This window comes from Xenopus laevis, chromosome 6L (assembly GCF_017654675.1).
Source record: "Xenopus laevis strain J_2021 chromosome 6L, Xenopus_laevis_v10.1, whole genome shotgun sequence".
Taxonomy (NCBI): domain Eukaryota; kingdom Metazoa; phylum Chordata; class Amphibia; order Anura; family Pipidae; genus Xenopus; species Xenopus laevis.
The window spans coordinates 148,615,647-148,639,184 of NC_054381.1; the positions used below are offsets into that span (position 1 = coordinate 148,615,647).

The window sequence follows — 23,538 nt, forward strand, 5'->3', positions numbered from 1 at the left end:
TAAGTATCAGCACTGCCAACAATTCTACTCTGCAATATGAAAGGTAATATAAGTAAGCTCAGCAATTTCTTTCATTAGGAGAAATACAGTGATGTGTAAATATATATATATATATATATATATATATATATATATATATATATATATATATATATATATATATATATATATATATATACAGTCCCTGAACAGGATGTTTTATTCTCTGCATGGCTAATCTACTATACTATACCTGCTATCCCACAGTCACACTCCCTTCCCAGAGACTATTATCCACTGTTACTATAGGCACCATCTCTCCCTACTATACCTGCTATCCCACAGTCACACTCCCTTCCCAGAGACTATTATCCACTGTTACTATAGGCACCATCGCTCCCTACTATACCTGCTATCCCGCAGTCACAGTTCCTTCTCAGAGACTACTATCCCACTACAACTATAGGCACCATCTCTCCCTACTATACCTGCTATCCCACAGCCACACTCCCTTCCCAGAGACTATTATCCACTGTTACTATAGGCACCATCTCTCCCTACTATACCTGCTATCCCACAGTCACACTCCCTTCCCAGAGACTATTATCCCACTGTTACTATAGACACCATCTCTCCCTACTATACCTGCTATCCCACAGTCACACTCCCTTCCCAGAGACTATTATCCACTGTTACTATAGGCACCATCGCTCCCTACTATACCTGCTATCCCGCAGTCACAGTTCCTTCTCAGAGACTACTATCCCACTACAACTATAGGCACCATCTCTCCCTACTATACCTGCTATCCCACAGTCACACTCCCTTTCCAGAGGCTATTATCCCACTGTTACTATAGGCACCAGCTCTCCCTACTATACCTGCTATCCCACAGTCACACTCCCTTCCCAGAGACTATTATCCACTGTTACTATAGGCACCATCTCTCCCTACTATACCTACTATCCCACAGTCACACTCCCTTCCCAGAGACTATTATCCACTGTTACTATAGGCATCATCTTATATGTCCCTCCTTCCATGCCAAGATTTCAAATGATGCAGAAAGAGAAGAACTGTTAAACAGCTGGATTTTTCAGCATAGAAAATGGCATTTATTCATAATTTTTTTAAGAAACTGATAACTGTGTTGGTTATATTCGTGGTTTCTGTGTTATGTGGGCCTCTGTATCAAATTTTGGTTTGGAGTTCCCCTTTAAGGGAGCTGAGAGACCAATTATTAATGGGCATGTTGTTGTGGAACCTTGTTGATATGCTATTTTAAGTTATTTTACTTTCCTGAATATACGTCTATCTTGATTTCTAAAAACTGAATAGCCATGATTTCTACAGCAACAGAAGCTTATTGGTTCGTTTGACTGTTTGTTTTGATTTATTCATATTTATATATTTTATAGATATGTTAATCTGTAATCAGCTGAGGTTGTAATATCTTTTTCTGTGACGGCTGAATAGCATTTTCCAGCATTTATCTCTCTCTTCCAAGCAGGCTCTTGTTCCCTTGTTGCACCGTCTTTTCATCTCGATCTGATGTGTATTGGGAAACACAAATTGGAAGATGGCACACCTTTTGGTATCTGTGCTTTTCAGCTGTTTTCAAGTGAAGGAAGTTTTAATCATTAGTGTGACGAATTGTGTTGAAGCAGCAGAAAAGTTAAATGAATGGATATTCAGCATATTCTCAGCGCACTTGTAGAGTTCCTCCTTGGAATTAATGAGATTATACAATAAAGTCTCTGTGTATAGGGGAGAACTGGGATTCTCAAGTGGTGGGTATAATAGTCCCATCCTCTGCCTCGTGCAGGTGCAGCACAAATATGTTTGGTGTCAAAAAAAGCTCTTTTTGTTCAATGTTTATAGAATGCTCTTGGTTTCAAGTACTGTCCCAAGCCTACAGCTTGTTTACTAATGCAAAGTGTTAATTTCCATCTACATTAGCTTTTAAGACTGGAGCATAGTATAGCAGGTATAGTAGGGAGAGATGGTGCCTATAGTAACAGTGGGATAATAGTCTCTGGGAAGGGAGTGTGACTGTGGGATAGCAGGTATAGTAGGGAGAGATGGTGCCTATAGTAACAGTGGGATAATAGTCTCTGGGAAGGGAGTGTGACTGTGGGATAGCAGGTATAGTAGGGAGAGATGGTGCCTATAGTAACAGTGGGGATAATAGTCTCTGGGAAGGGAGAGTGACTGTGGGATAGCAGGTATAGTAGGGAGAGATGGTGCCTATAGTAACAGTGGGATAATAGTCTCTGGGAAGGGAGTGTGACTGTGGGATAGCAGGTATAGTAGGGAGAGACGGTGCCTATAGTAACAGTGGGATAATAGTCTCTGGGAAGGGAGTGTGACTGTGGGATAGCAGGTATAGTAGGGAGAGATGGTGCCTATAGTAACAGTGGGATAATAGTCTCTGGGAAGGGAGTGTGACTGTGGGATAGCAGGTATAGTAGGGGGAGATGTTGCCTATAGTAACAGTGGATAATAGTCTCCGGGAAGGGAGTGTGACTGTGGGATAGCAGGTATAGTATGGAGAGCTGGTGCCTATAGTAACAGTGGGATAATAGCCTCTGGAAAGGGAGTGTGACTGTGGGATAGCAGGTATAGTAGGGAGAGATGGTGCCTATAGTTGTAGTGGGATAGTAGTCTCTGGGAAGGAACTGTGACTGCGGGATAGCAGGTATAGTAGGGAGAGATGGTGCCTATAGTAACAGTGGGATAATAGTCTCTGGGAAGGGAGTATGACTGTGGGATAGCAGGTATAGTAGGGAGAGATGGTGCCTATAGTAACAGTGGATAATAGTCTCTGGGAAGGGAGTGTGACTGTGGGATAGCAGGTATAGTAGGGAGAGATGGTGCCTATAGTAACAGTGGATAATAGTCTCTGGGAAGGGAGTGTGACTGTGGGATAGCAGGTATAGTAGGGAGAGATGGTGCCTATAGTAACAGTGGGATAATAGTCTCTGGGAAGGGAGTGTGACTGTGGGATAGCAGGTATAGTAGGGAGAGATGGTGTCTATAGTAACAGTGGGATAATAGTCTCTGGGAAGGGAGTGTGACTGTGGAATAGCAGGTATAGTAGGGAGAGATGGTGCCTATAGTAATAGTAGGATAATAGTCTCTGGGAAGGGAGTGTGACTGTAAAATATACATTTTGTTCTATAAAAATATTAGCCATGCTCTGTGCAGTTCTTTTAACCATAATCTCAAATGTCTATATTATATACAGAGTTCTACAATTTACCAAGAAAACCACAGAACAATCACATTTTGAAATATGATCTCACTCTTTGGGAAAAAAATGTCCAGTTCGTAAAAATAGCACATTATTACTGGATATTACCTACGGCCAACAACAGACTGTGGATGTGTTACAGGAAACACAATCTCTCATCTAATGAGAATCACACAAGCCATGTACTCCAATATCACTCTTATCTGTCCAACCGCTTTCATTTCAGTTACATTCTCCAAAGCATTGCTTTTCTCTATGAAACCCTATTAACAGGGTACGTTCACCTGACAGGGACACTAAACAATTTACAATAGAACTGTGCTTAGTACAGGGGAATATCTATGTGCTTATAGATTTATAGAGTCTCTTAGGGAACTTATACAATTCTGCAGAAACAGCTCTGAGTTCTTAATATAGGACAATTTGTAGGAATAGATGAGTGTTATGTTTCTGTGTATAATATGTAATCAGGGGGCTGTTCCTGCAGAACTGTGCTTAGTACGGGGCAATTCTTAGGCTGGTTTCGTTTATGGTCTGTCTCTGACTATGACCCAATGACCAACAAACAAAGTTGTGAGTCTTCCTCCAAAAAATTAAGTAACAAAAAATGTAATTAAAAGTTCAAGCCGTTTATTAGGACAAACAGGTGAAGGCCTATGAGTAAGTGCCCCAACACAAAACGCGTCAGGCCTTCACCTGTTTGTCCAAATAAACGGCTTGAACTTTTAATTACATTGTTTGTTACTTAATTTTTTTGGAGGAAGACTCACAACTTTGTTTCTTGCTAATTGCTTATGCACCCGTGGACTGGGGTGAACTGTGAGTATATCTTTCTCCTCCCATTTTCAGGGCTTTTGTGATTAGACATTAATTCACAGCAGTGCTGGTATTGGCAATTTGCATCAACTTTGTTATTTTGCTTTATGACACAATGACGTCTCTTTTCACACTAGGGCAGCTCTATGCTGATATATTACAAGCGGCTTATAAAACGACATAAGGGGGCTATGGGTAGGTGATGGGCAAGTTTTTGGGCAGCCTGCCCCCAGCCAATGCTTTTGTTCTGCAAATAATCCAATTACAATGTTGTCGTAATGACAGTAAAATATATTAAAAGCAAATCGTTGCTTCTGAAATAAATTTCTTGCACTTTTGCTAAAAAGTCTTCGGCATTACCAGTAATTGGGGTGTTTTACTGATACAACAATACATCAACTGGGCACCACATGGAATTCACTGACCTAGAGTTGCCACCTGCCCGGTTTACACCCAGAAAGCCCTGTTTTTGGAAGAGCTGTCCGGGTGAAAATTAGGAAATTCAGAATTAGGAAATCCGGACAGGACATTGAAGTTAATGGCATGGCGATCAGCTAATCGCCGATCACCACATAATCAGTCCCGCCCTATGGTACCAGTAGGGTTGGCACCGGCCTTTTTACCAAAAAGGGGCGGATCGTGACAAAAAAGGGGAGGAGTCACAAACAGTGATGCAAAAGCACACGATGGACATTAACCTGAAAAAAAGGTAAGTACTAAGCGAATTGGGGGCGGTCCAAGTGCTTTTTCTTTAAGGGGAAGGAAACCTAGTCGGCGCAAACCCCCCACCCCCCCTCCCATTTGTTGCCCACCCTCCCTCCTCCCCCCTGGCCTACCCATCCCGCTGGGCAAATGCCCCTAACCTGTTACTTACGCTTCTGCGCAGGTCCAGTCCAGGGAGTTCACCGACGACATCTTCTTCCACGCGATCTACTTCCTGCTGTGAACGGCGTTTTAGCGCATGCGCAGTAGGATCATTTCGTCGGTACGGATCTACTGCGCATGCGCAGTAGATCGTACCGGCGAAATGATCCTACTGCGCATGCGCCGTTCAAAGCAGGAAGAAGATCGCGTGGAAGAAGATGTCGTCAGTGAACTCCCTAGACTGGACCTGCACAGAAGGGTAAGTAACAAGTTAGGGGCATTTGCCCAGCGGGACGGGTAGGCCAGGGGGGAGGAGGGAGGGTGGGCAACAAACGGGAGGGGGGTGGGGGGTTTGCGCCGACTAGGTTTCCTTCCCCTTTAAGGGTATTACAAATTACCGGCAACTACATTGCCGGTAAATTTGTAACATCGTCCCCAGCCTTGGCAGGTGTTTTACTGGCTAGGCTGGTAAAATACTGGCCGGGTGGCACCCCTAGGCACCGGTCCCGCCTCCTACAGCACCCATTCCGCCCCCAGCCTTACTCGCCCCTGCCTGGACTTGGGCATACAAAAAGGTGGCAACCCTACACTGACCTGACCACTAGTGAAGTGTGTGTCGACTCTAACCCACCCGCTCCAAACTTGAACCTTACCTGACGCGGCAAGGCCCATCTATTTATAGACATTCGACTAACCCATCTCTGACGTCATAAAAGTGGGGCGAGCAGGCGAGCGCCCATAAATAGAGACTGAACTTGGCATTATTGTGCGGGTTTCAGGCAAGCCCACACATCACTACTGACCACTATCCCTAAACATATATGAAATTCAGTGTATTCTATGTCTCTTGAAAGTAATTGAAAAAAGTCTTTATTTCTGGGGAACAATCTAAAAACAATTGAATTGAAAAAAAAATGTGTGGAAGGTGAACAACCCCTTTAAGTCTGATAAAAACCCTTCAAATATTACACAAACCCAATAGGATTGTATTGCCACTAACATATTTAAATTACAGTTCTATCTGTCATGATTTTTATGGTATAGTTTACTAGATTACTTTAGATTATTTAATTACAGTGTGTACATTGCAAGTAATTCATTAAACATTGCCTAACAGCATGATGATATTAGCAGTGTAAAACTTTCAACATTACCTAACAGCATGATGATATTAGCAGTTTAAAACTGCTAATATCATCTAAGCGCATCAAAACTAAAAAAATAAAATAATGTTAAAAGCAAATGCTTGGCAGGTTGGTACTTGTCCCTCTTAAAGGCAAATGTTTAATTTTCCAATGCATTCACCCACAATCTCACCTATTACCTCCCTTTACGAGTATTACGTTCCCTTTGTCATGGACAATTATAATCACAGTTGTTCAGTGTAAAACTTCACAGTCATGAAGTTGTGTGGCACAAGGGATCTATGTAAGCAATTATAACCGGATGGCATAACCAAGCGAGGTTAATAAGAAAGCACTGCACTGATCATTTATAACTTTAGTGCATTATTAAAGGACCAGTAACATCAAAAACATTTTTAAAAAATTCGTTAGTATAGAACGAAATAAAAACACCAAGACAAATTAAACTTTGAAATAGCAAAGCCTTTATTAAGAAATAACTTACAGAAACTCCGCTTTCTGTCCTCAGAAAAGGCGAAAGGGCGACGACGATCCTATTGTGCGGCGCTCGATTTCTTCTTAGCTTCAAGATGTCCAACAGCAGCAGTAGCGCCGGCATCAAAGGAGGAGGTAGCGGATCTACAATGTGCCTGTGGCCTATATAGTCACAAGAGGCTCCCACAAACACTACACATGTTCTCACACGTGCCCCTACAACGCTAACGGGAGCTGCACCGGTTTGGCCTCAGCTCCCCCCCACAGTGACTTCACACAGCGTAACAGAGAATCAATGCCAATCTTCCTTTGCCCTCACTCCATGCTAGTGCCCTCCTGACCTCTGTCCCTATTGCAATGGCCTCTGTCCAGAAGAGTGCTGCGACCCCTGTAACTTACCGCTGTCCACCCGGGCAAGCCTCTGTCCAGATCCCTTGTGTCACTCTCAGTGGTGTAAGTGTCTATAGGAGCTCACCAGCAGGTCCAGAGGGAAGGAGGCCGAGCTTCACTTGACATCCTTCAGAGAGGGGACGGGGAGCTCCATCCTTTTTAGACTGGGTGCTGCTGCAGTGTTCGGGTGCCCCCGGGTAGCGTTAGTAAGTAGTTCAGCCCAGTAGTTCAGGCTTGTCCCCTTGTGCAGGCTGCGCTCCCCAGGACAATGCCCCCGTGATTTTGTCCCCCCTGCCCAAGAATGGCACCGTTGCCACAGATATAATCCCCCAAGCTGCCGACCCCGGTTATCTGATTGGGTACCCCCGGGCAAAGGAAGATTGGCATTGATTCTCTGTTACGCAGTGTGAAGTCACTGCGGAGGGGGGAGCTGAGGCCGAACCGGTGCATCTCCCGTTAGCGTTGTAGGCGCACAAAAGGCATGTGTAGTGTTTGTGGGAGCCTCTTGCGACTATACAGGCCACAGGCACATTGTAGATTCGCTACCTCCTCCTTTGCTGCCGGCGCTACTCCTGCTGTTGGACATCTTGAAGCTAAGATGAAATCGAGCGCCACACAATGGATCGTCGTCGCATTTAAAACTTTTCTGTACAGGACAGGAAGCGGAGATTCTGTAAGTTATTTCTTAACAAAGGCTTTGCTATTTCAAAGTTTAATTTGTCTTGGTGTTTTTATTTCGTTCTATACTAACAAATTTTTTTAAAAAAAATGTTGATGTTACTGGTCCTTTAACATGTAATATGAATATGCAGAGGAAACCAAGGCTGCCTGTGTCCATTTCATGAGCTTCACGTTCAGTTTGACTTGTTGTTTTGCTAAACCACATATATCTGAGTTCCCCTCTACATCAGGCTGTAAAAACAAAGACAAAAAAAAAACACTGGAATTTCCCATACACTTCACATTGCAGCCTTTCAAGACATTGCTAACAAAAAATTGTGCTATGTATTAAAAGGGTTGTTCACCTTTGAGTTAACTTTTAGTGTGATGTAGAGAGTGATATTCTGAGACTATTTCCAATTGGTTTTCATTTTTTTATTATTTGTGGTTTTTGAGTTATTTAGCTTTTTATTCAGCAGCTCTCCAGTTTGCAATCTGGCTGCTAGGATCCAAATGATCCTAGCAACCATGCATTGATTTGAATAAGAGGCTGGAATATGAATAGGAGAGAGCTGAATAGAAACATGAGTAATAAAAAAAGCAGTAACAATAAATCTTTAGGCTTACAGAGCATTTGTAGTTTAGATGAGTTCACTGATCCTCATTTAAAAAAATTGGAAAGAAGGCAAAACATTCAGAAACGATAAAAAATAATGAATAAAGACCAATTGAAAAGTTGCTAAGAATTGGTCATTCCACTATAGCATTCAAGTTAACGTTTAGCATATTATAGAATGGTTACTTTTTAATAGGCCTTCTTATTTTCTTTTTTATAGTTTTTAAAGGATTTTCCATCGTCTTCTGACTTTCCAGCTTTCAAATGGGGGTCACCGACCCCATCAAACAACGAACGGTCTGTAAGGCTACAAATGTATTGTTTTTTTTTTATGACTCATCTTTTTATTCAAGCCCTCTCCTATTCATATTCCAGTCTCTTATGCACGGTTGCTGGGGTAATTTGGAACCTAGCATCCAGATGACAAAAAATGCAACCTGTAGAGCTGTCTGATAGAAAGATAAATAACTCAAAAACCACAAATAATGAAAAATGAGAAACTTTTGCAAATGATCTCAGACTATCATTCTCTACGCCATACTAAAAGTTAAATAAAAGTTGAAAAAACTCCTTTAAAATATTTCAAATTGACTTGATGAAGCATGCATTGCTATAGGTATATTTCTGAAAATTCGGCTTGGCATTTTTTTTTTGTGTTTTGCACTTGTGTTGGCTTAAAGTTGCAATAGCAGCAATGCCATAGGTCTAAGAACATTTAGACACATTTCCGACCCGCACCCGCGCCCGACTTCCAGGTTCCTTTTATAGACCTACCCCCGACCCTCCCTGCCGATGATGTCACAAAAGGGGTGGAGCCAGAGGCGCGCATCTATAAAAATTCAACCCGGAAGTCGGAAGCCTGCATTTGGAAGGTCGCAGGTGGGGACAGCAGTCAGAAGAGCTCAACCCGCACCCATCCCGGAAAGAAGCATGTGAGGTTGGCCCAAACCCGCCCGACCCGTGGGTAAACCCGCGGGTCCCGTGGGTATCGGGCCGGCGCATGCATCACTAACAGTTACAATAGCAAGTGATGTCTACGGATAATACTTAGGTGCAATAACATGTTAGACATTGTAGTGGGGGCAGTATCACAATTACAGGTACAAGTATGAGACCTGTTATCCACAATTATCCGTAATTTGATTCTTCATACCTTCAGTCTACTAGAAAATCATGTAAACATTAAATAAACCCAATAGGCTGGTTTTGCCTCCAATAAGGATTAATTATATCTTAGTTGGGATCACTACTATTTTATTATTACATAGAAAAAGGAAATCATTTTTACAAATAAGAATTATTTGCTTATAATGGAGTCTAAGGGACATGGCCTTCCCATAATTCGGAGCTTTCTGGATAACAGGTTTCCGGATAACGGCACTGGCAATTCCTAGCGGTTGCAAATGGTTTTCATCATCTGTAATGTCTGCGAGAATATTATTCAAATTGTGCACTCCACAGGCTTCCAGGGCCCTGCAGCACCAGACACTGAAGCCAGCCATAAACAAAGCAGTTGGTTAAATCAATATGACTTTCCCAGCATCCCCTGCTGCCCAGCCAGCCTCCCCCATCATTATATTGCACAGGACAGGACCATTGTGCAGCTGGCAGAGCTTACATTTAAACACAATATTTATACATGCATATTTATTGCCATTCCTTACCTTCCACAGCCATGGTGTCAGCAGCTGCACGACTTGCACATTATACATTCACTAATCCAACTAAAGCCTCGTTCTCCCTGTCTCTGCTGCTATTTATTTTCTGGGTTTTTTTTTTCCTTTTCAGCAGCTGCATCCAACACGCCTGGGATCCTGCACGCGTGGAATTATGGGGGTTGTAGTTCCCTCGCCTTCAGAGGAAAAGAAATTCCGCGCTTCTTTCTCTCAGTTCAGAAACACTGGGTTCTTCTTCACACTTTTCTGGACGACTCTGGCACGGAATTATATTTATATTATTTACCAATATGTTTTGGCAGGAAACGATTTTTTTTTACAGCAATGCACTTGTGAAAAAGAACTACATTACCCATGAGGCTGCGCTTCAGAAGCTGGGCTTAGATTTCTAGCATGGGTATTTCGCCAAGAACTTCCTTGTCAAGTGACAGGGACATTCCGTTTCCAGGGTTACGGAGCACAAGAAGGCAGGCTGGATAAACTGGCTTTTAGTTACCCCTTCCAGCTATGACTTAAAGAGCCAAAAGCATAACAATGACTTTGTTATTGCTTTAACAGACACCTTTAGCATTTGGAACCAGACACTACCAGTTACTTTTTATATACTTTTTGGAATATTTGCCTTCTTTTTCTGACTCTTTCCAGCTTTCAGTTGGGGGTCACTGACCCCATCTTAAAAAAATGCTCTGTAAGGCTTACAAATGTATTTTTTATTACTCATCTTCCTATTCAGGCCTCTCCTATTCATAGCCCGGTCTCTTATTAAAATCAGTGCATGGTTGCTAGGGTAATTTGGACCCTAGCAACCAGATTGCTGAAATTGCAAACTGGAGAGCTGCTGAATAAAAAGCTTAATAACACAAAGACTGCAAATAATAAAAAATGAAAACCAATTGCAAATTGTCTCAGACTATCACTCTCTACATCATAGTTAACTCAAAGGGGAACACATCTGATCTCCCCCAGGGGGTATTTTTAAACTTTTTGTTTGAAGAACAGCCTAGGAGGCAGATCAAGCAGTTCAGAGAATATAAAGAGACAGATACTGCTTATCAGTGATCCCCAACCAGTAGCTCATGAGAAACATGTTCTCTTCAACCCATTGGATGTTGCTCCCAGTGGCCTCAAAGCAGGAGCTTATTTTTGAATTCCAGGCATGGAGGCAAGATTTGGCTGCATAAAAACCAGGTGAACTGGCAAACAGAGCCTCAATGAAGGCTGGCAATCCACATAGGGGCTACCAAATGGACAATTACAGCCCTTATTTGGCACACCATGAACATTTTTTTCATGCATGGGTTGCTCTCAAACTCCTTTTACTTCTGAATGTTGCTCACGGGTTCTAAAGGTTGGGGATCCCTGGCTTAGATGGTACATTTGGGTTGGGAAAAAACACTATTCCATCACCCATTCACCCATCCAAATGACCACATATGCATATAATATTTATATAGTGAATACAGTACCGCCCCTTTTATAAAATATAAGGATATTATATTTTACTGAGGAGTTGGCTCTAATCTAAAGGGGTGGCCTCTGGTTCTTCACTGTTGGTCTATAATGTTCTCTAATGTACATGTAAAGAGGGAACATGTCTGGGATTGGCACCTGTCCAGTTTTTAAGCACAGTCTGATTTTTTACAAGGACTGTTCAGTTTGAAACTGCAATGCCCATGCAAAACTATGCCAAGAGGAGCTAATCCCCCATTGATATGTCCTAGCCCTGCTGATATCTGTCCCACATCATTGGCTCCACCCCTGATATCCACCATCCTGGGTGTTTTCTCATAAATAAATTGTTTTTATTCTTTTTACCAGTTTAGTTGCACATCTCTCTTTTCAGCTCAATATTATCCTTTTTAATGGCGATGGCAGAAACATGCTCTACATACTCAAGGCCAATTGTCATCCCTCAATGCCAATGCTTTCGTCACTTGAGTAACCACTGAATGGCACTGCCTACAGTTGTACAGTTTGTTATCCACAAAACTTCTTTGCTGCTGCCAGTTTTCCAATGTAGTCAAAACACTCTGCAAAGTGTATGGAATGTATAATTTTGAACAATTTAGTATCATCAGCAAAAATAGAGAGCGGGTTTACAACGCCCATCTCCAAGTCATGAATAAACAAGTTGAAAAGCAAAGGACCGAGGACAGGCCCCTGTGGTACTCCACTAACAACACTGTCTGTGCCAAAAAGAGATATGTTCATGTATCACCATTCTTTGTAAAAAAAAAGAGGGAGGGGGGTCTTAGCAAAAAAATATATAAATAAACAGGTAAATAAGGTAGGAACGGCGGCTGGGCTAGGTATCAGAGCAAATAAAAACAATGGTCGTAGGCATTTTCAAGGTTATAGGCAGTTTGGTGACCCAGGGAGAAAGTCAACAGATTATACATGCAATGCTGAGAAAAGCAAGGGATCGTTTTTTTTATATGCTAACCAGGGCAACCAAATCTTATCGTAGGCCTCCAAATCATTCTGCAACATATAAGACATTCTTTTGTTAGCTGCTATATCAATGATCTTAGTTTTAAGCATGAGTATAGGGATAGTAGGCTTTTTCCAGTTGCGAGCAATAATCAACCTGGCGGCTGTGAGGATATGTTGTGATAGTCTATGAGCCGAGTTGGTCAATCTAGCTGTTTTTTTCCCAGGAGCATGGTGGTTGGGTCTTTGGGGAAGTCAATGTGCTACCTGCACATTTTGCAGCCAGCATGTCCCGTTTGCTTTTCCTTTACTATCTTGAGGAGCTACTGTATCTGTGTATCTACTGCTGGGACCCTGTATCAATAGTGGCCAGAATGGGTTTCCTTCCAACTATTGTTTTCTTGAATAATGAGATTAGCACTTACATGCATTAAAGATATTTAGCCAGTTTTATTGAGCCACAGACTTGTTTCTGAAGAACCTCAACATTTCAGGGGCTAACCCTCCCTACCCTCCATCACCCTTATAAAAGGAAAACTGTCAATCTATTTGATTAAAGATAGTGTATCAGTCGTTAACCCATAGTTCTAAGAAAATCTCTCCTTACAGGGGTGGTTCGCCTTTAAGTTAAATTTTAGTATGTTATAGAATGGCTAATCCTAAGCATCTTTTCAATAGCCTTAATTATTTTTTTATTTTTTTTACAGTTTTTGAAATTATTTGCCTTCTCCTGACTCGTTCCAGCTTTCAAATGAGGGTCACTGACCCCATCTAAAAAACAAATGCTCTGTAAGGCTACACATGTATTGATATTGCTACTTTTTATTACTCATCTTTCTATTCAGGCCTCTCCTATTCATAGTCCAGTCTCAGTGCATGGTCCCTAGGGTAATTTGGACCCTAGAAACCAGATTGCTGAAATTGCAAACTGGAGAGCTGCTGAATAAAGAACGAAATAACTCGAAAAAAAATCTTTAAAAAATGAAAACCAATGGCAAATTGTCTCAGAACATCACTCTCCATATCATACTAAAAGTTCATTTAAAGGTGAAGTGAACAACCCCTTTACTTGACATTCAAGCTGGGTTTTCAGGTATATTTGGTAGTACCAGGTGTATCTCCCCAATCTTTTCTGGCATTCAGGCTGAGTCCCCTCTGTTACTGCTTCAAGCCTTTCAGGAGGGCAGCCCAGCAGTTTAGACTGAGGTTCAACATTAATCCCTAGAACCTGTAGTACCCTGAAGAGGTGCCTTGCAAAGGTTGATGTTGCTGCAATTATTAGTATTATACCCCTTAAGCTACATTGTGTACCTGATGCTCATTGTGTCATTCTCTACCCACAGCACTGCTTAGGTATGGAATCCGTTATCTGTTAACTTGTTATCTAGGAAGCTCCGAATTACGGAAAGGCTGACTCCATTTTATCCAAATAATCTGAATTTTCTCTGTAATAATAAAACATTACCTTCTACTTGATCCCAACTAAGCTATAATTCTGTGGATCTGCACATGATCTAATGCAAAGGTACATGTATAATCAGTTAATGAACGTTATTGAAGAAGATAGAATTGAGAATTAGATTATTCAGAATGTTTCATAAAAATGTAGAGGATAGTGCTACCAAAAAGTCAAGGAAAGGGCAAATTAAAAATGAATATTATGTTCCGTTATGCTTAATCTTAAACATCCCCTGTGTTTTCCATTGGCTTGAAGAGCTAATGTCTGGATATTTTTTATGGACAGTATAATTATATTTATACATCAATGTTGGCTTGGCAGCGTTAGCCTGCAGCTTATAGCTCTAGATAGCAATAATTTTCTCAAACATAAAATTAATTAAACAAGTTTTACTTTGTAGTTTGCAAAGTCTGTCATTAAAGAGACTAACCAGCGGCCATTGGGTAATGTATGCTTAATGGGTTGGGACACACGTCTAATGTTGTTAGCTTCTGTATATACATCAAAGTTTTATGTCATTTTGCAATATTGTGTCTTATTACAAGGGATCCTTAGGATATGTTGGAATATTCGAGCAGTCGCTTCTCTATTGACTTTCAATTGTGTTGCCTTAAGGAGATCTAACCAGCCAATCATTTTGCTTCTATTGTTACTGCATGACTCTTTACAGTAGTACTGGATGAATGAATAAGATCCGATAGGAACCTGTTATCCAGAAAGCTCAGAATTATCTCCCATAGACTCTATTTTATACAAGTACTCCAAATTTGTATAAACTATTTCCTTTTTCTCTGTAATAATAAAACAATAACTTGTACTTGATCCCAACTAAGATATAATTAATCCTTATTGGAAGCAGAACCAGCCTATTGGGTTCATTGAATGTTTAAATGATTTTCTAGTAGACTTAAGGTATGAAGATCCAAATTAAGGAAAGATCCTGTATCCCCAAGTCCCAAGCATTCTAGATAACAGGTCCCATACCTGTATTTAATAATTTGTTAAATTGGTTAACAGTGGCAACAGAGCTAGAAGCAATATCTGTGCACCCCCCCAAGTTAGTGGGGGAGGGGGGGTCCAGGGGCCAGGGCCGCCATTAGAAATCACGGGCCCCGTACAACAAAATTTTTGGGGCCCCCGGGAGCCCAATCTCCACCCCAGATCCCGCCCACATCACAGACATCAGCACTAAAAAAGGAACCCCCCCACACACACAGCAGTTCTCCAGTAAGCAATTTCAGCAATCTGGTTGCTAGGGTCCAAATTACCCTAGAAATCATGCATTGATTTCAGTAAGAGACTGGAATATACAGTCATATGTAGTGATGGGCAAATTTGCGCTGTTTCGCTTCGCCGAAAAATTCACGAATTTCCTGCGATATTCGCAAAACGGCGAAAAATGGAGCAAATTTATTCGCCCGCAGCGAATCACGCAAATTCGCCCATCACTAATCATATGTAAAGGTTTGGGAAACCCTCTTAATTCTTTGAAGTTTTGTTTATCATTGGCTGAGCTTTCAAAGTAGCAACTTCCTTTTAATTCATAACACGCCTTATGGAAACGGTAGTATTTCAGCAGTGACATAAAGTTATTTGGATTAACAAAAAATATGCAATATGCATCATAACAAAATTAGACAGGTGCATAAATGTGGGCACCCCAACAGAGATATTACATCAATACTTAGTTGAGCCTCCTTTTACAAATGTAACAGCCTCTAGTCACCTATAGCCTTTGATGAGTGTCTGAATGTGGGTATTTTTGACCATTTGTCCATATAAAATCTCTCCAGTTCAGTTAAATTTGATGGCTGCCGAGCATGGACAGTCTGCTTCAAATCAACCCATAGATTTTCCATGATATTCAAGTCGGGGGACTGTGACGGCCATTCCAGAATATTGTACTTCTCCCTCTGCATAAATGTCTTTGTAGATTTCCACGTGTGTTTAGGGTCATTGTCTTGTTGGAATATCCGACCCCTGTGTAACTTCAACTTTGTGACTGATGTTTGAACATTATCCTGAAGAATTTGTTGATATTGGGTTGAATTCATCCGACCCTCGACTTTAACAAGGGCCCCAGTCCCTGAACAAGTCACATAGCCCCACAGCATGATGGAACCTCCACCAAATCTGACAGTAGGTAGCAGGTGTTTTTCTTGGAATGCAGTGTTCCTCTTCTGCCATGTTGAGTTTTTTGAGACCAAATAACGAAATTTTTGACTCATCAGTCCAAAGCACTTTGTTCCAAAATGACTGTGGCTTGTCTAATTGAGCTTTTGCATACAACAAGCGACTGTTTGTGTGAGTGCAGAAAGGGCTTCTTTCTCATCCCCCTGCCATACAGATGTTCTTTGTGCAAATTGCGCTGAATTGTAGAAACGATGTACAGATACACCATCTGCAGCAAGATCTTCTTGCAGGTCTTTGGAGGTGACCTTTGGGTTGTCTGTAACCTTTCTCACAATCCTCCGCATATGTTGCTCCTGTATTTTTCTTGGCCTGTCAGACCTGGGTTTTACAGCAACTGTGCCTGTGGCCTTCCTTTCCTGATTACATTCCTTACAGTTAAAACTGACAGTTTAAACCTCTGAGTACTTTTTGTAGTCTTCCCCTAAACCATGATACCGAACAATCTTTGTTTTCAGATCTTTTGAGAGTTGCTTTGAGGATCCCATGCTGTCACTCTTCAGAGGAGAGTCAAACAGAAGCACAACTTGCAATTGGTCACCTTAAATGCCTTTTCTCATGATTGGACACACCTGCCCAGGCCCGGATTTGCGTCAAGGCCGCATAGGCCCGGGCCTAGGGCGGCAAAGAAATAGGGGCGGCATGCAGCCCAGCCGCCGTTCAACTGCACCAGCTGCGCCGGCGTTTTTTCGCCGGCGCGCTGGGAAGGCGGGCGCTAGGACCGCGTGGCCGCCTGGTTGGACTGCGCGGCCTAGGGGCGCCCAGAAGTAAAATCCGGCGCTGCACCTGCCTATGAAGTTCAAGGCTTAACAAGCTAATCCAACAATTTGGTGTTGCCAGTAATCAGTATTGAGCAGTTGCATGCATTCAAATTAGCAAAATTACAAGGGTACCACAATATTTGCACAGCCAGTTTTTCACATTTGATTTAATCTCATACAACTGAATACTGCTTCACTAAAAATCTTTGTTCAGAAAACACCCCAGAACTCAGATGTTCCTGGGAAATGAAAGATATACCACTGTTTTTGTTGAGTGGAGTAAATTATTATGTAGGCTGAGAGGAGTTCCCAAAATTTTTCATATGACTGTAAATAGGAGAGGCCTGAATAGAAAGATGAGTAATACAAATTAGCAATGACAATAAATGTGTTGCCTTACAGAGCATTTGTTTTTTAGAAAGTTGCCAGGAGAAAGAAGCTGCTCTGATGTTCTTTTGGTTAGGAAAGATTTGAGAAAGGTTTCTATTTTTTTCCTAACTAGAAGAACATCAGAACAGCCTCTCTCTTTATCCTGACAACTTCCTTGACTACTTGGTGGTCAGACTGTCAGAAAATGACAAGCGGGGGGTGGCGCTGTTGTAACAAAATTGAATCCTTTAATATCTTGGAATTAAAAATAAATAAATAATGAATGTACATCGCAAAAGTGCTTAGAATAGCACCCTCATCAATTTTACATTCCCTTAGTTTTAAGGTTTACTTATCCTTTAAGCAATAAATAAAATCATCCCAGAAATTGGATCTTTCTTCTTTTGTTTATTAACGCTGGAGCAGAATCCTTTGCAAGCCTGTGTGAATAGCTCACACTGTCCCTGGGTGTAAGGGTCTAACTGATGTCATTTTTTATGCCTTAGAAAGACGAAAAAAAGCAGAGAAAATTGTCAAGTTGACTTATGTAAGTGGCTCTAATAGTTTGCCTTGAGAACTAGGAGAACTGTGTAAGTCAGCCAACTGCCACTTTTAAAGCCTTCCTGTGAATCTTAAAAATCTTCTCTCCTCTCAGCAACATGTATCCACACCAATAATTCTGGCATTTAGAGAATGTGAAATGGAAGTCGGCTGAAAATGTTCCAGCTCATAAAATATTACTCAGCGCAGAAAATAAATAAATAAAAAAATGTAAAAAATCAAGGTAATGGTCTTGCAAATGGAAGGTGGAATATGCGCGGCATTGGGTTCCGAAGTTAGTTTGTGTTTACGGCTACTGGGAGGCACATTAAAACTTCATAAAAACAAGCAGGGCACTCTCTTTGCTGTATCACCGCCTTGCTTCTGAGTGAAATTGCACTTTAAAGGGGAAATTCACCATTCTATAGCTGCCAATAAATAAACATAAACTGTCAGCAGACTGGACATTAAGAAATGTGCTGTGTAATATAAATTATGGATTTTGTGCACCACAATAACTGAACTTTGGCACAACACTGCTGTACTTTAGTGTGTGTGCATGGTAGTGACCTAAGTGGTGAATGGCAAAAAAGTCTTAATTATTTTAAGGAGATGCATACCTTCCAACTGTCCCATTTTTCACAGGACAGTCCTGATTTTGACAGCTCAGTCCGCAGTCCTGGATTGTTACTGAAATGTCCCGACTTTCCCTTTGATCTCCTGCACTGAACAGTCAGAAAAAGATACGTTTCTAAAACCTAATTGGCTTTTGGCAGAGAGCCCAGAATACGTGGCAGGTGCACTTAGATACATTTGTAACAATGTAAGCAAAGAAACAATTATAACAATTTAAGATAAGCAGGTCTCTTGGGGTAAATGTGTTCAAACTTTCATAACCTGCCAAATTTTGTAAAATTAACATTTGTCCCTCTTTCTATTTCCAATTTTGAGAGGTATGAAGATGATCTCAGCCTATTCTCACTCATATACTCTGCAGGATCAAGGTGTTCACCCAAAGTTGCCCAGGACTGTGGGGGCATTTGGAAATCTGAACTCATTCCAGCCTAAAGCTGGCTATACAAGGTAGGGTATAATAAGGTAAGATCGGGAGGGTTCGGGGTGACTACCACAAGCATTCTGCGGGTCGCGGGTGAGTTCCGTTTGAGCACTTCATCTGTTCTTCCCACCCATGACCTTATTTTGCTGGCTTTCTGCTCCAGCAGCCTCCATTTATAGGTGCACTCCTTCCCCTCCCTGCCCCCTTTCTTGACATCAGAGATGGTTTTTAACCATCTAATAGTCAGAAAATGGAGAAGATTCTTAAAAGGTTCTGGCCACTGATACAAACAGACAGACAATTTGGTCAATTGTTTAAGACACCCCCCCTTTTTTGCTATAAGCGAGGCCGTACCCTTAAAGATCTGTTATGTCCATCTGATACACGTAAAAAGAAAACTCTTTTTCAGGGTAAGAAGAAGGTAGGAACCTATCCTTGTTTGGGGTGCAACTGTTGTGCCGCTATAATAAAAGGCAGTAAAATCAACCACCCAAAAAATGGTTACGAAATTAATATAAATATATATGCTATGTGTAAATCTAATCATGTTGTATATCTACTTAAATGCCCATGTGGCTTAGGATACGTAGGTCAGACATCCAGGGAAGTTAAACTGAGAATTCAGGAGCATAAAGGCAACATCAGGAACTTTAAGGTTTAAAAAGTTAATGCAGAAATAACAACTATAACAGGGTAAGATTTTATTGTTCTAAAGTTTTTTAATTGTCTCAAGTATTTTAGCCTTTTTCTAAGGGTAGTTTTAGATGGTAATATCACTTTACCTTTACATTTTGTATCTAATTTTGTTTTTAACAGGTTGGTGAAATTAATGTACTCATTGATACAATGTATTTAATATTAGAATGTATTTTGGCTGTTTTTCTACATTGTCTCTCTTCGACTTGACACTACGGCACTTAATAATGTATACAATGTATTTTTTATATTTTTTATAACTGGACACTAACTTAAAGAGTACAAAATCACCTGAAGATTTGTGGATTGCACTTGAATCACCTGTGGATACAACATTGAACTTTCTGATAATTTGCATACCATATCAGATTGGATGTGGGGATTTAATTGGCAGAATGGGTGTGTTTAAATGTTCACTGTGTATCTGTGTGTGTTACACTTGAGAAAGGGCTTTTTTTGGGCCCGAAACATGTTGTGTCTCACAGACTGAAATAAATAAGCATAAGCAGTTAAATCTGCAATTTGAGTGCTCTCCTTTTACTTTCTAATAAGATCAGAGATGGTTTGTTGGGCACAGGTCTATAAATGGAGTTGCTGCAGGGTCGGACTGTGCCGGTGGGACACATGGGAAAAATCCCAGTGGGCCCCGCCGGCCCAGACCTGCTATTAATGCTGCTTTCTAAACTCCCTTCCAGCCCCCAATTGCCTCCACACAGGGTCGAAGTGGGCCTTGTTGACCCCCGCTGAGCCAGGCACAGTCCCCATTTGGCTGGGACCATTAAAAAAAAAAAAATTGTGAGCCAGAGTAGTCCCCGCATACACACATACGTGCCGGCGTTCGCCCTCAGTTGCTTGCTGGGTTTGGGTACTGGTTGGGAGATGGTCAAATTTTGTCGACCCTCACATTGCTAATGCATGGGCAAATTTAAGCTGTCAATTTGGCCCCTTCAGACTGAGTCATCAGCTTATCTGACAGTGTATTAGCCCTCCCTGACTGTCTCCCCTATAGATATCTGGCCAATAATCAGACAGATATCCATCCTACAGATTTGAATACCACCTTGGCCAAGGGCAGCCTTGCCATATTGATGCAGCCCTCTTCTGATGGGGCTGCATTATGATCCAATTGTTGGCTTGGAGGTCAAACAATTGGTTAAACTTGATTTGGCCCAGAATGTATGAGGCTTTTTATTCAGAGGCTTTCCAGTTTGCAATTTCAGCAATCTGGTTGCTAGGCTTCAAATTACCCAAGCAACCATGCAGTGATTTGAATAGGAAACTGGAATATGAATTGGCGAGTCCTGAATAGAAAGATGAGTAATAAAAAGTAGCAATAACAATACATTTGTAGCCTTACAGAGCATATGTTTTTTAGATGGGGTCAGTGACCCCCAGTTGAAAGTTGGATACAGTCAGAAGAAAAAGGCAAATAATTAAAAAAAACTGCCAAAAAAAATAATGAAGGTCAAGTTGCTTAGAATTAGCCATTTTATAACATACTAAAAGTAAACAACCACTTTTAAGTGTATGGTCCCCTTCAGATAAGTGCCCGAGTGTCTGCAGCTGGAGGATTAAACACCCAATAAAGATTCTTGTTGGTGCTGAAAGTTTTGGATAGTAGACTAATAGGACAAGTCCAAAGGGACTGTTAGGGCTCTTACTGACGAGCGGTTGAAGCTGCGCTCCCCTGCGTTCTGTTTTTCTGCGTTCAGCTGCTCGTCAGAAAAAAAAATTGGATTATTTTGATAAAATGCAGTCTATGGGAGACTAATCATAGCTTTCCTGATATCGGGTTTCTGCATAACAGATCCCATACCTGAACCAGAATTTCAAAGATCCTTGTGAGGATTTACCTGTGCTGTTGGCTACACAGCACACACCGACTCTGCAAATAAGGGATGCCCTGGACTGCAAAACTGGCGTCACTGGAGCTTGCAATCAAATGTTAAATGGGGACCTTTGTGGCATCACATGACTTCTGCTTCTCTCAGTCGGCATTTAATGGAATGCAGCTTCCCTGTGGTCCAATTAATGAAACAGCAAGTGGCGACTGGGTTGGGAAGCTGCTTCTTACGCATAAATTAGCAAGCATGGAAATTTTATCAACTGAGCAGCCTCATAAATAAATACTGATGGCAATTTGCAAACAAACAGCATTAGAATATTCCCATGGAACTGTGAAAAATTTGAATTCCTTAGAGTCTGATCAGTAATAAATAGTGTAGTTAATGTGAATGTTCTTGCCAGTAGATGGCAGTAGCTACACATGTTTGATCAGTAATGCACATTGTTTATCCCATGCACAGCGCAACAACTTTAGACTAAAGTTTATATTCAGTAATAAGAAGGTATTATGGATCTGTTTATAAAAGTTCACAGCACTATTAGTCCTAGGATACTTTAAAGCATGATGTAGCCACAGATATACCAGGGCTAGAAGAATAGTACATACAAAATGATGCACCAACATTTTCCTCTGTGTTCCTAGTGTTATAATTGCTATTGTGTGATTCTTTTTGCTTTTTATTTATTTATTGATCTTTTACTGGAGGCACACAGAGCAAGTATCTACCTATGGTGAAGTATGTAACCATCAGACAGGATAGGTATAAGGAGAGCATGAAATAAATAAATAAATACAACAATGAAAAAAAGAATAAATATGGAATGTCTTAGATTTGCTTGTTTAATTTTCTACACCATTCACTGTCAGTATATTGTATATTTTTTTCTAAATATGTAGGGGATCAGACGATTCTTCCTCCAGTTCTGCGTGAATTCCTTTTAGGCCAACCCACGTCTTAGCTTCCTGTGCTTGTGACATCATAGCGCCCACTTACAGGCATTTCGGAAAGAAGGGCCCAGGGGAAGCCGGATTTTGGCACCCAAGCTACAGGGTGAGCCACCAGACTATATAAAGTATTCCCTGCTGCAACACCCAGACAGAGAGGAAAAAAATTGTCCAGCCAGAGAGTGTTTTTTTGCTGAGATCAGTCAGGAGGTGAGGCCTGGAATAGCCAGTACACAGAAACACTTCTTTAAAGGAACAGTAACACCAAATTTTTAATGCTTAATCCCCCCCACCAAAAACAGCTATAATAATAAGTAAGGCTTATTTCCCCTTGGATTTTTTTCATATATTCAGCTTGAATGTGACTTTCAAAGTGCCCCATAGGAGAAACGCTTCCTAAGGATAACTTAAATCACCTAAGCTTTATTTCAGCTTAAATTTATGCTCACATCAATACCCCCAAAGGAATAGAAACATAAAGCTGCTGAAAAAAAGCTTAGGTGCTTTAGGTTATCTGTAGGAAGCTGACTTTTGGTTCAGTGCACAGAAGAATTCAAGCTGCCCTCACCTTTTCGCCTTTCTCCTATGGGGCATTTTGAAAGTCAAATTCAAGCTGAAGATTTGAAAACATCCAAGGGGAAGTTAGCCTTACTTGTAGGATAAGTAAACCATAACAATAAGTGAATGTAAGATTGATGAGGGAGCTATTCTAACTCTAAGCACTTTTGCAATGTACATTCTTATTTTTTTAATTCCAAGATATTAAAGGTTACATGTACTGTTAATATCAATGAATTTTGTTACAATAGCGCCACCTACTGGTCATTTTCTGACAAGTCTGACCACCAAGTAGTCAAGGATGTTGTCAGGACAAAGAAAAAGGGCCGGTCTGATTTTTTCTGGTTAGGAAAGATTTGAGAAAGGTTTCTATTTTTTTCCTAACCAGAAGAACATCAGAGCAGCCTCTTTCTTGCTCCTGGCAACTTCCTTGACTACTTGGTGGTCAGACTGGTCGGAAAATGACCAGCAGGTGGCACTGTTTTAATAGCCTTTATCGGTATTGCTATTTTGGGGGGGAACTACTTATTGAAAAAAATTGGTGTTACTTGTCCTTTAAGGTGATTGGTGGCACAGTGAAGTGTCAGTGCTGCAGGGCTGCCTGTGAATCCCAGTGTGCAAGTTTCTGTGAGCACCCCATTGAGTGACCCCCCCATGGTACAGATATTGGCAAAGATACAAGTGTATGGCCCCTCTTTGAGGACAGGTCTTGTTCCTGTGCCTGCTACATGGCAGCAATTACCTTTTCCAAGGAGATATACTTGGGGCAAGATAGAGCTACCTAAGGTAAAATAGCTCATGGGAAGGGAGATAT

General features: G+C 41.2%; 1 protein-coding gene across 2 annotated transcripts in view; it reads right to left on the bottom strand.

Moving 5' to 3' along the window:
• Positions 1 to 21,347, bottom strand: part of samd12.L (sterile alpha motif domain containing 12 L homeolog) — a 346,283-nt gene extending 324,936 nt beyond the window's left edge. Inside the window, exons 1-2 of one of the 2 annotated variants that reach the window (XM_041566617.1) lie at positions 21,229 to 21,347; positions 9,862 to 10,129 (exon numbers count right to left, since the gene is read on the bottom strand). In XM_041566617.1, the coding sequence (XP_041422551.1) occupies positions 9,862 to 9,874 (13 nt within the window). In that variant the 5' untranslated portion in view covers positions 9,875 to 10,129; positions 21,229 to 21,347. The remainder of the gene's footprint in view (positions 1 to 9,861; positions 10,130 to 21,228) is intronic. The other variant, XM_018268224.2, reaches the window with a different exon arrangement.
• Between the last annotated feature and the right edge of the window lie 2,191 nt (positions 21,348 to 23,538).